Here is an 11,864-nt window from a genome sequence, read left to right on the forward strand (position 1 = left end):
TGTTAGCCATCGGTCAGATATTATCTTTATGGAAATTGTAGAAAAGGAGAGATATAAAGTAAACTAAACTAAGATATCAAGGAAAAAACACGGTTCAGGAAACATTCACGGAATTGTACTTCACAGCAAGTCTCAGATCACAGAAAAAATCCTCTTAATTTCAAGATCTTTACTTCTCTTTTATATTCATAGGGAGGCAAATTAAACAAGACGTATTTTATATAAGCCTTTTTTTAAACAAAATAACATGTATCCATATATTCTACAGGCTACTAACTTTAATACTCATTCTGTAAGTAAACATATCTCTTTGATAGTCGATATACATAAATGAAATACACTAATTTTACATATACACGGCAACGTTATACACAAACTCAAAAGAAATAACAGTTTATTGACCGAAGAAGTTAGTCATATATGCAAAAATGTCGAACCTAATAAGATCATATAATACAACAACAGAAAAAAAAAACTAATATAAATAAAACCGAATGTCAAGATCAACATAATACTTGTAAACAATCAATAAAGGATTCATTCCACATTATATATTTCAACCTTAGCTTATAAACACCTAAGTAGACGTACCGAATAATGGATTATTATTATTCTCAGACCATATAAAACTATAGATTTCTCATTCCTTTATCTTTATGCACTCTACTATATTCAACAATACAAAACAGGTTATAAAAGGCAGCACCCTTTATGTAGCTCGTCTTTTGGGTCTTCTGTCAAATGCTGTATAAATATAAATGATGCGCAAAATTCCTTTCAATACTTTATAAATACAAGCTCTTTTACATGAAAAGGATGCAATGTATTTTTTTTTCATATATATGAGGCAGCGCTTGGTCTGCAATCTTGCTTTTCTGTCAAAAAGTATTGTTGCGATCAAATACACATACATGGCAATTAATATGTCCTTTTGACATACACACCTTCCTATGTGGCTTTTGAATAATTGGTGAGTTTGTCAGATATAAACATTATAAATCAAATGCTTCAGTGTAATATAACTCTCTGAAAGGCACATACATTATATGCTGACAAGCAAAGTGCCTTGCACATGTGACGTCGTATATGTACATCATCAGATAATTCATTTCTAAATACTACAACACTTGTACTACAGCAGCCAACAACAACAATCCTTAGAATAGTCATACATCATGAGGCATTGTATTGAGCTTTGAAGTGAAACAGCACGTCAACATGGGGAAGGCTTGACATCGGACACTTTTTTTGAACACTTAAAGTTGGGGAGAGTGATTTCCAGCTTCCTTGGACTACTGGGAAGACCTGTCGAAGAGGCAATGGAAGTGGAGGTCGACCCGCGGTTGTTCAACTGGACAACCACATCGCTGGGGTTGGTCGTGGCGGCGGCCAGGGATGCATGCAAAGCTTTCGGTGTCTGTGCGTCCATCACCACCACGTCTGTCTCTAAACCCTGGAACGCACTTGGCTTTGCGTTCGGCCTCTCCTCCTGCGACGGAGATGTGGTCAGATCCACGAGGGTCGAAGTGACATTCCGACAAGGGGAAGTGACGGTCTCTTCCCTGCTTGAGGAAAGCACTTGCTGACTCAAGTTGAGGTTCTCCAAATCTGTGGCAGGCAAGTGGGTCGGCTGTTGCGTGTAGCGTGGCACTATCGCCCCGCGGAACCGGAAGGAGGGTCGCCACCTCGTGCCCGTCAGAGGCCTGGGTGGCAGAGGAGGGCCCTCTTGTCTGATGGGGTGGCAGAAGAGAGTTGGGGAAGACTCGTTCAGGGGTGTGGTTATGTCGCTGTCCTCATCCAGGTCCTGCTGGGTTTCCAACTGACGCTTGTATTCCTGTCCGTCCGCAGTGTGGTAGAAGGATACCATTCTGGAAACCGTGAAGGCAATTTGAAATAATCAACCGAATCAAGGCATTGTGACATGTAATTCCAATCTCATATCGGGAGAAACGAAAATAAAAAAATAAGTTAAAATACAATATTATAGAACAAAGGGGAACTGATACTTTACAAGTAAAACCAACACCATTACACATACAAGATCACCCATACGTTACAAAAATAATACTAACCAAGAAACAATCAATACTCCCACCACAACCAAAGAAACTCCCACCAAACGACAATTAAACTCAAACACTTTTCACACCACATGAAAGAAGCAACATCCCAAATAAGAGGAAGCCAACCTAAAGTGCTGTATGAAGCAAGGGGATGTGCTAGGCAGAAGCGCCGCCACCAGCTGAGGGAAGTACGGCCTCGTGCTGCCCTTGTATCGCCAACAGCTGATCAGGATCTTCGCCAGGAAGGACGGCGTGCCCTTGGGAATGTGGGTCTCGAGAGTATAGCCCCGACGCACCTGCTGCAGCACGTCGTTGTCATTCGTCAGGTGCTGTCAGGAGAGAGAGAGAGAGAGATGTAATTACACAATATCTAGTTCCTTTTGTGGCTTCGAAAAGCGTGAAAGAAATGAGAAAGAAGGAATGAGTACTGTGATTATACCAACATCTTTATCAAAATAATAGTGATAATATAGAAGGAAAATATGACTATGTCTTGGACCAGCTGGCCATTACAACACTCTAAGGTCTTTTCTCACTGTAGTGTTTAAAAAAGGAGAAATACGACCGCAAAAAATCTAAATCGTTATAAAGATCTCAAATAAGAGCATTTAGACATCCTCATCTCTACTTCCTAAGCACAAGGAAAGGATCTTAATCCCATTAAAAAAAAAATCCAATACGTACACAACCCTCCTTAGTATGATAAAAGTCTCTCTCACTCTCCTCTTAAGCATGAGAAAAGGCCCTCTATCTCCCCCTAAGCATTAAAAAAAAGTCTCTCAAGCTCACTCTCTTACCTCATAGGGCCGAGCTCCGCCTGACAGAATCTCCCATAACACTATCCCGTAACTCCAGACGTCACTCTGGCTGGTAAATTTCAAGTGATACTCGGGAGGAAGCCATCGTACAGGGAAGTACTTGCTCTCTCCTGGGCGAAGACATCGTAAGAGGTTCAGAATTTTAATCAATGGACTAGTCTAATCAAATAGTAAAAGGAAGATTAATGGAAATGGGAGAATGAAGATAGGGATAATTCATGATAACAGGGATGAGAGAAGGGTATTTGTGATAATATTCTTGTTTTCTCCTGGGTGGGGGAAAATGATGTTGGGAAAGATCTGGTGATTATTATGACTAAATATTTTCTATGGGATATATGTATTACAAATGACTAATGCAAACGAAAACTCAGGAATATAATGATTAAAGAACATCATATAAAAAGTACCCATATAATAACAATAACAATAATGATGATGATGATGATGATAATAACACTTCAATAATGATAACAGCGAATGATCAACCTAAGTGTTGCTCCACGGAGGTTGCAACAGACTTACTTATCCTATAGTAGTCATTGTCAGTAAGTCTTGCCATGCCAAAGTCTGAAATCTTGATGTTCATGCTGTCATTGATCAAGCAATTGCGTGCAGCAAGATCCCTATGCACGATCTTATGACTTGCCAAGTATGCCATGCCGTCTGCAATCTGCACCGCCATTGCACAGACATGCTAAGAAGAAGAAAGGAAAGTTAATCTTATGTGAAGCATTATCCTTATATCCCTTTCCTTTATATATATGGTTTACAGGTTCATGGTTATTGCTCTTCACGATAACATGGGAATTGTGTTTTATTACAGGAAGAGGAATGAGGTTCGGGGAGGAAGGGGGGTGAGGTTGAGGGGTTAAGGGAGTGAGGTTTGGGGAGGAAAGGGAGTGAGGTTTAGGTGTGGAAGGGAGTGAGGTTTAGGTGTGGAAGGGAGTGAGGTTTGGGGTGAAAGGGGATGGTGTTTGGGGAGGAAGGGGAGTGGGGTTTGAGGAGAAAGAGGAGTGAGGTTTTTGGTAGGAAAGGGAGCGAGGTTTAGGGAAGAAAGGGAGTGAGGTTTGGGGAGGAAAGGAGTGAGGTTTGGAGAGGAAAGGGTGTGGGGTTCAGGGAAGAAGGGGGCTGAGGTTTGGGGAGGAAAGGGAGTGAGGTTGTAGAGGAAGAGGAGTGGGGTGTAGGGAGAAAGAGAGTGAGGTTTGGGGTGGAAGGGGATGATGTTTGGGGAGGAAGGGGAGTGGGGTTTGAGGAGAAAGAGGAGTGAGGTTTTTGGGAGGAAAGAGTAAGGTTTGGGGAGGAAGGGGAGTGGGGTTTGGATAGGAAAAGGAGTGAGGTATAGGGAGGAAAGGGAGCAAAGTTTGAGGGGTAAGGGGACTGGGGTTTGGGGAGGACATGGAATAAGGTTTGGGGAGGAAAAAGAGCAAGGTTTAGATAGGAAAGGGAGTGAGGTTTGAGAAGGAGAGGAAGTGAGGTTTAGGGAGGAAAGAGAGCGAGGTTTAGTTAGGTAAGAGATCAAGGTCTGGGGAGGAAGAATATTATCACATAATTACAATAAATTCTATCGTATACTCACATCTATCGTGATAACTGACAAGATATCATCATCCTGGGGTTTGCGCGATCGGATGTACCTCAAAAGGTCGCCACAGTTCATGTATTCCATCACAAGTAGGATGTGATTAGCTTTGGGCACAACTCCGTATGCCCGGACCAGGTGATAGCAGTTCAGTTTGCTGTAAGATGCAAAGTGAGATTGAAATGCTTGCTAGGTGATGATGCATTGCTGAGTGAGCGTTGTAGAATGTGTGTTATATATTGGGAGTTTGTTTTAAAAAGGAGAGATATCTATGGAATTGTATATGATGAAGGTGTATATGATGAAAGATATGAGATAATCAGGTGGGTGAGATTAAACACTCCCCCGCGCGCGAACACATTCACATTCACACTCACACTCACACTCACACTCACACTCACACTCACACTCACACTCACACTCACACTCACACTCACACTCACACCCACAACCACACCCACACTCACACACACACACACACACACACACACATATATATATATATATATATATATCCATACCACATCACATAACATCACACACACGCACACATACACACAAACATATACCCCCCCCCAAAAAAAAAAAAAAAAAAAAAAAAAAAAAAAAAAAAAAAAAAACACGCGAGAAAAATTACAGCATCAGCTTGGCTTCCTGCAGGATATCCTCCCTGGCCTGGAAGTCCGTCACTTGCTTCACCGCCACGGGGATGATCTTCGACTCGAGGCGCAGCTGGCCGTTGAGCACGAGGCCGAACTTGCCCTCCCCGAGCTGAGGTCCTTCCTCCACGTGCAGGTCGCTCGAGTCGATGATGTCCTGAGGTCCGTAGACGTGTTGGATGTGGGGTCCATGGGGGAAGGGGTTGGGGTGGAAGGGAGTGGGGAGTGGGTGGAAAGGGGTTTGGGGTGGAAAGGGAGGGGAGTGGGAGTTTGGGGTTTGGGGTGGAAAGGGAGTGGGGTTTGGGGTGGGAAGGAGTGGGGGTTGGGGTGGGGAGGGAGTGGGGGTTGGGGTGGGGAGGGAGTGGGGGTTGGGGTGGGGAGGGAGTGGGGGTTGGGGTGGAGAGGGAGTGGGGTTTGGGGTGGAGAGGGAGTGGGGTTTGGGGTGGGAGGGGAGTGGGGTTTGGGGGTTTGGTGTAGAAGGGAGTGGGGTTTGGGGAGAAAATGTGGAATGAATAGTTGAGTTCCTCTTCATTGGCATATTCATTTATATGTTATCATATAATGATTCATGATTCATGCACGTGGTTGATATAGAGTTATATATTCCACCGAGAGAGAGAGAGAGAGAGAGAGAGAGAGAGAGAGAGAGAGAGAGAGAGAGAGAGAGAGAGAGAGAGAGAGAGAGAGAGAGAGAGAGAGAGAGAGAACACTAATCAGGAACAAACCACCATCCTTACACTTACACACACACACACATACACAGATCTCCACATCACAAAAGTAAAAAAAATTACCTGATTCTTGCGCATAAATTGGATTTAATGTGGTCACAATCTTGTCCTCCGGTTTGGTGCAGACTCTCGTGACCAAAGCCAGCACTACCACCAGCACCACACCTACCAGGAGAGCCACAGCCAAGAGTTTCAAGTGCAGGGGTGTGTCTGGTCCACCCTGGGAAAAAAGGTTATAGTACAATTAATTATTCCTGGACTTAAGTGAAAGTTTATTTTCACGAAAGTTTGGTATTCATATTGATGAAGTACATGATGCAGATTATGAAATTTCTTATTCCTGTACTGAACTGAATTTTTTATTAATGGCTTTAAAACTGATCGAAATTTTACATACAGACTAGACTGTCTCCCCGTTGCATGCACTTTCCATCCCTAGTTGCATGCATTTGCCATCGATATCAATCCGATATATTTTAGATGACACAAAGAAGCTAAAGCCGGTTTATGGGCTGTGATAAAATATGGCAGGTTGAAAAAAATATACCATTAATTAATAATACACACTAGGCCTCATTCTATAAATCTGACATTGCTTCAAATTCGGAGCCCTGAGCACGTACTTGTTTTTTCTTCTTTTTATAGGTTTCTCTCAGATGCATCCCGATTTTTTTTTCTGTTCGCGTTTGCGGGAAGACAACATCTCGTGTCGAAAAGGGCACAGCATCCGTTCTAAGAGTAATATTTGAAAGCGCGGCTGTTGGGGGTGAGGGGGGGGGAGGAATTGTGCATTTGAAATGGGCCAGAGAATCCTTAACGATTTCCTTGCCAGTGACTCGTAAAAAAAAAAAAAGTGCGTTAAATGTGTTAAAAAAGGCGTCGTAATTACCACGGTTGGCGTGAGCAGTCTATTTTCGATACGATAAAAATATTCACTGATGTTAATGCTTATTTGAAAGCCCACAGTGATTGGTGTGTCTGTGATGAGCTTCAGTGTGCTTAGTACTACTGTAGACATATTAATTTTTCACCTCCGAGCGGCTTAAGAGTAAATACATCCGCATAGCACCCACATAAGATAAAGTAGTGATTGAAAGGAAGACAGTAGTGTCTAGAGAGGTAACACTACGCACTGTAACAGTTATTTAACAATTAAAACTATTTATTCTGCCATTATATGAACAAGGCAGAGAGCGCTGGGGCATTCTTCAAAACTGCATATTTTTATCACGAGATTTCCATAATCCGAAGCTCTAATCTCTATCAGGGTACCTTTGGATATGCCTCTACGCTCTTTTAATGTTTGATGCCTATTGACATACTTTTTTTTCTTGGGGGGGGGGGGGCACAAACGCATAACAGCACTGGCCCATTCAGTCAAGATTTTGGCGAAGAGTCATTGCACAGCTGATAATTACCTATATACTCTCCATTTTCAAATTCAATCATGCATCTTCTTTAGTTTATTGAAGTCAAAAGCGAAAACATTCAGTGACGTTAGAGAATGTTACAAATAATACCATATAATTTGTGTTTTGTACGAATAAAAAGAAAAAAAATAGAGTTTTCTCCTGACAACCCAGTGACTATTTAAATACGGGTGAGTTCCCAAATTACTAAGGATTCTTCACCACAAACCAGACACCCCATCATATCTATATAACTGTGTGGCATCGATGCCACGTTTGTGCTCGAGATTATTTCTGAGAAAATAGTGAAAAAATCACGGTTGCTTGAGTATAACGAACAACTATTGTTCTTATTTTCAAACCTTTCCTGGTAACATCGCCGGTTATGTGCAAATAGTCCGAAGTCGATATACTATTTCACATTCTCTAGAATTTAGCAGAAAGACGAACCAACTGACATAGATAAGACACAGACACACACACACACACACAATCACTAATATCTAAATACCAACAAGAGGGACAACATTACTAAAGCAAAGAGTTTCCCCTGCTGACGAAAAAACATAAACAAAGGGCGTCCCACAAAGGTTTCTGAGCACCCGGGTGTTGACATACCTCGACGACGAAGATAACAGCCTCCAAGGACTTGTTCGAGGGTGACTCTGGCCTCGTGTAAGTCTCCACGCTCAGGTTGTAGCGTCCGGGAAGCAGCTGGCTCATGTTGAGGTGAAATGTCATGTTTCTCTCCACGAATTCCTTCTCGGTTATGCACTGTTGAATGGAAACCAGAGGGGGGGGTCGGATAGGGTGCTATTAATTAAGAAGATTTTTGGGTATTTTTTATTTTTTTTTTGTGAAACTCGTTGGATATTTCATAAAAAGATAAGGCGGGGGGGGGGGGGCTAGATAGGGTGGTATGTGAACTAATCATGTTGTTTGTTGCAACTTCGAGAAGTATTTCATGATTCTTGATAATCTTTCTCTTTCTCTTTCTCTCTCTCTCTTCCTCTCCCCTCTTTCTCCCATCCTCCCGTCCTTATTCCTTCCCTCCCTCTTTCTCATACTCCTTCTCATCCTCTCTAACCATCCCCCACACACGAATATATTTTTTCTCAGAATCAAAATCCGATTTCATCCCTACACCCCCCCCCCACAAAAAATAGATAAAAAAATAAATAAAAAATGAATAAAATAAAATAAAGATAAAAATAAATCCCAAAGAACACCACCATTATTCGTACCGGGGTTTTGATGTGACCTATTGTTTCCATGGGCAAGATCTTGACCTTGTAAGCAACCACCTTCCCGTTTGGCTCAGCTGGTCTCGCCCACGTGAAGCTTTTCATGCCTTCCCTACTCGTGTTGATTTCCTTCAGGCCCGTGACCAGGTTTGCACCAGCTGTTGGCGAGGTTGGGTGTTACTGACTGATGTTTCTAATGTTAATGGTTTTTTTTTCGGATGAGAAAATAATTGGTATAATGTTTTTTTTTTTCATCTTAATCTATTTCTGTTTTTTTTTTTTTTTTTTTTTTTTTTTTTTTTTTTTTTTTTTTTTTTTTTGTTTATGGTGGTTTACGATGGTTTGGGAATGTATATAATCTTTGATGTTTGGTTGGTTAGTTTGTATTGAGTGAGGTGTTATTTTTTGTATGAGAAAACAAGGGGTATATGGACATATTACTTTTATAGTGGTTTACAAAGGGTTGAGAAATATACGTAGGCTTTGATGTTTTTTTTGTTTTTTTTTAAATGTTCATTGTTATGCATTGGTTACCTTTTTGTGTGTGTAACGTGCTGAGCATGTTTCTTTGAATAGGTATGGTTTTCACTAAGAAATGTGAAATTCCTGTTTACTTATGTTTTATAGGTATCCATATACCTTTACATTCATTAATTTTGATATGAAATATTGAACAACAACTTAAATAAAATAATGAACAAAAACACATTCACAAGCCCATAATCCCACACACACACACACGCACACAAACACACACAAACAAACACACACACACACACAAAAAAATTCTATCCCATTTCCCAATATACCTTTAGCATCTGTTGTGTCCGTAATGATTTTGGGATTAAGGGAACACAGGACACACTGCTTCATGTTCGACCCACGCGGGCAGTCGGTTGTCGGTCGATGGCACGCCACAACCTGTGCAATGATGATAATGAAAATAATGAAAAATGATTATGAAAATAGTTATGATGATAATAATAGTAATGATGGTAATAATGATAATGATAGTGATTATGAAAATAGCAATGATGATAATAAGAGTAATGATGGTAATAATGATAATGATAGTGATTGTGAAAATAGTAATAATGATAATGATAATGATGCTAATAATGGTGACAATGGTGATACTGCTAATAATGTTGATGGTACTAATGATAGTAATAATAATGATGGCAATTATGATATTGATTCTACTACATGTACTAATAATGATAATTACAAAAATGATAACAATAGCTGCTACTACTAATAATAATGATAATAGAAATAATAATAGTAATAATAATAGTAATAATGATATTAATATTACTACTACTACTAACACTAATAATAATAATGGCCAAGATGATACCAACTATAATATCAATGATAATAACAATAACAATAATCATAATAATATCAATAGCCAAAACAAAAACATGAATAAAAATAATGGTGATGAATATGAAATACAAAAATTATAATAATAAAAAAAATGCATAAATAACAATATAACCAGCCACATGTTCAACAACAATGATAATAATATTGATAATAATAATGATAATCGAATAATAATTATATAATTTCATAACCATTATAACAATAAATTAGGCATTACTTGTGGAGTATTAATAGTGACATGTAAAATAGTGAAGCAAAATGGACGAAAAGATATCAAATACCATTATCATAATTATTACCAAATTAATCATATATTTAAACAAATTAAACAAATGTATTATGAGAGAACACATAAACAAACTCCCTTATTTTGATACTAATTCAGTAACAAACAAGAATAAATTAACAAAGTAATTTTCATATGAAAGGGATTATATTCTCTTTGAAAAAACTTCAATGTCAATTAAAGCTAAAAACAAAACGATGTCGACGAGGTATGTTATATACAATTTTTCATTCATCTTTATGAAACGTTTGATATATTTAAAATGCACTTAATGGGCAGGATGGACATAGTTCATCGATTCTCATTTTTTTTCTTACTTTATTAGTCTTCGGAAATTGGTAATCATATGGTACATAGAAGAAAATCACTTGGATGCTAGTTACTTATATATCCGTTGTGTTCGTGTTTCAATATATCAAACTTATAATCCACTCATGATTTTGCTGTCTTTGGCCACCTATATACCTTTATTCCTTCAATAATAATAATAAAAAGTTTTAAATCTACTCATGATTTCTTAACAGCTATAATATCTACAGTTATCAATCTTTTACTTGAGTTTACCTTATCATACCTCAGTTTTCTTTTACACTAAACCAGATAACTTGAGCTTACCATATTATAAATTTTTATAATTAATCCAGCCTCGTTTTCGACTGTCAGATATCTATTCATCCTTATTATATCCACATTATAAATGCTCAACATTTCTATAACAACTATATCTATACTAAGCGAGACTTCCGCACTGTAGATATACAAGCCTAACATTTTTTTCCCCTACGCGTTCTCCGCATATCCTAAATTAAGCATTTGATTTCCATTTTCATTTCTCCAAAGACTACATCAGATCACCTCTTAATTACTGGCTTCTTTCTCTACGTCGGCTTTGCTGTACAATGGCGCACCGTTTTATTTCAATCATTTACCTCTCTTTATTGCCAATCAAGTTTTGCTTTCGTTTCTCCTAATTAATTGCTGGTATTGATTGGGCTAATGATCTGTTATTTTCAGCTCCGTGTAATTTGCCATGAAGCTAATTAGTTAGTGACGTAATTAACAGCTGTGCCAAGGAAGGAAGGAGGGGGGGGAGAAAGAAGGAGGGAGAAAGAGGGGGAAAGAGGGAGGAAGAGAGTGGGAGTGGGATATAGAGAGGGAGGGGGAGGGTGGGAGGAAGGGAGGGAGGGATGGTGAGGGCGAAAGGGAGAGAGGGATAGACCGAGAGAGAGAGAGAGAGAGAGAGAGAGAGAGAGAGAGAGAGAGAGAGAGAGAGAGAGAGAGAGAGAGAGAGAGAGAGAGAGAGAGAGAGAGAGAGAGAGAGAGAGAGAGAGAGAGAGAGAGAGAAAGAGAGAGAGAGAGAGAGAGAGAGAGAATAAGAGAGAGAGAGAGAAAATAAGAGAGAGAGAGAGAGAATAAGAGAGAGAGAGAGAGAGAATAAGAGAGAGAGAGAAATAAGAGAGAGACAGATAAATAAGAGAGAGAGAGAGAGATAGAAATAAGAGAGAGAGAGAGAGATAGAAATAAGAGAGAGAGAGATATAATAAGAGAGATATATATATATATATATATATATATATATATATATATATATATATATATATATATATAGACAGACAGACGGAAAGACAAAAACAGACAAAGAGAGAGAGAGAGAGAGAGAGAGAGAGAGAGAGAGAGAGA

General features: G+C 39.4%; 1 protein-coding gene across 1 annotated transcript in view; it reads right to left on the bottom strand.

Annotated features, from left to right (window-relative positions):
• Positions 1-213: 213 nt before the first annotated feature.
• The window catches only part of LOC122256911 (insulin-like growth factor 1 receptor), an 88,468-nt gene continuing 76,817 nt past the window's right edge, over positions 214-11,864 (bottom strand). The window contains exons 25-34 of the mRNA XM_086553028.1: positions 9,316-9,427; positions 8,507-8,664; positions 7,881-8,036; positions 5,914-6,073; positions 5,101-5,347; positions 4,461-4,620; positions 3,407-3,578; positions 2,861-2,991; positions 2,190-2,392; positions 214-1,868 (exon numbers count right to left, since the gene is read on the bottom strand). Coding sequence (XP_086409154.1) covers positions 1,214-1,868; positions 2,190-2,392; positions 2,861-2,991; positions 3,407-3,578; positions 4,461-4,620; positions 5,101-5,347; positions 5,914-6,073; positions 7,881-8,036; positions 8,507-8,664; positions 9,316-9,427 — 2,154 coding nt within the window. The 3' untranslated portion in view covers positions 214-1,213. The remainder of the gene's footprint in view (positions 1,869-2,189; positions 2,393-2,860; positions 2,992-3,406; positions 3,579-4,460; positions 4,621-5,100; positions 5,348-5,913; positions 6,074-7,880; positions 8,037-8,506; positions 8,665-9,315; positions 9,428-11,864) is intronic.

Source organism: Penaeus japonicus, unplaced genomic scaffold (assembly GCF_977035675.1).
Source record: "Penaeus japonicus unplaced genomic scaffold, GWHDUDI00000001_assembly GWHDUDI00000027, whole genome shotgun sequence".
NCBI lineage: Eukaryota > Metazoa > Arthropoda > Malacostraca > Decapoda > Penaeidae > Penaeus > Penaeus japonicus.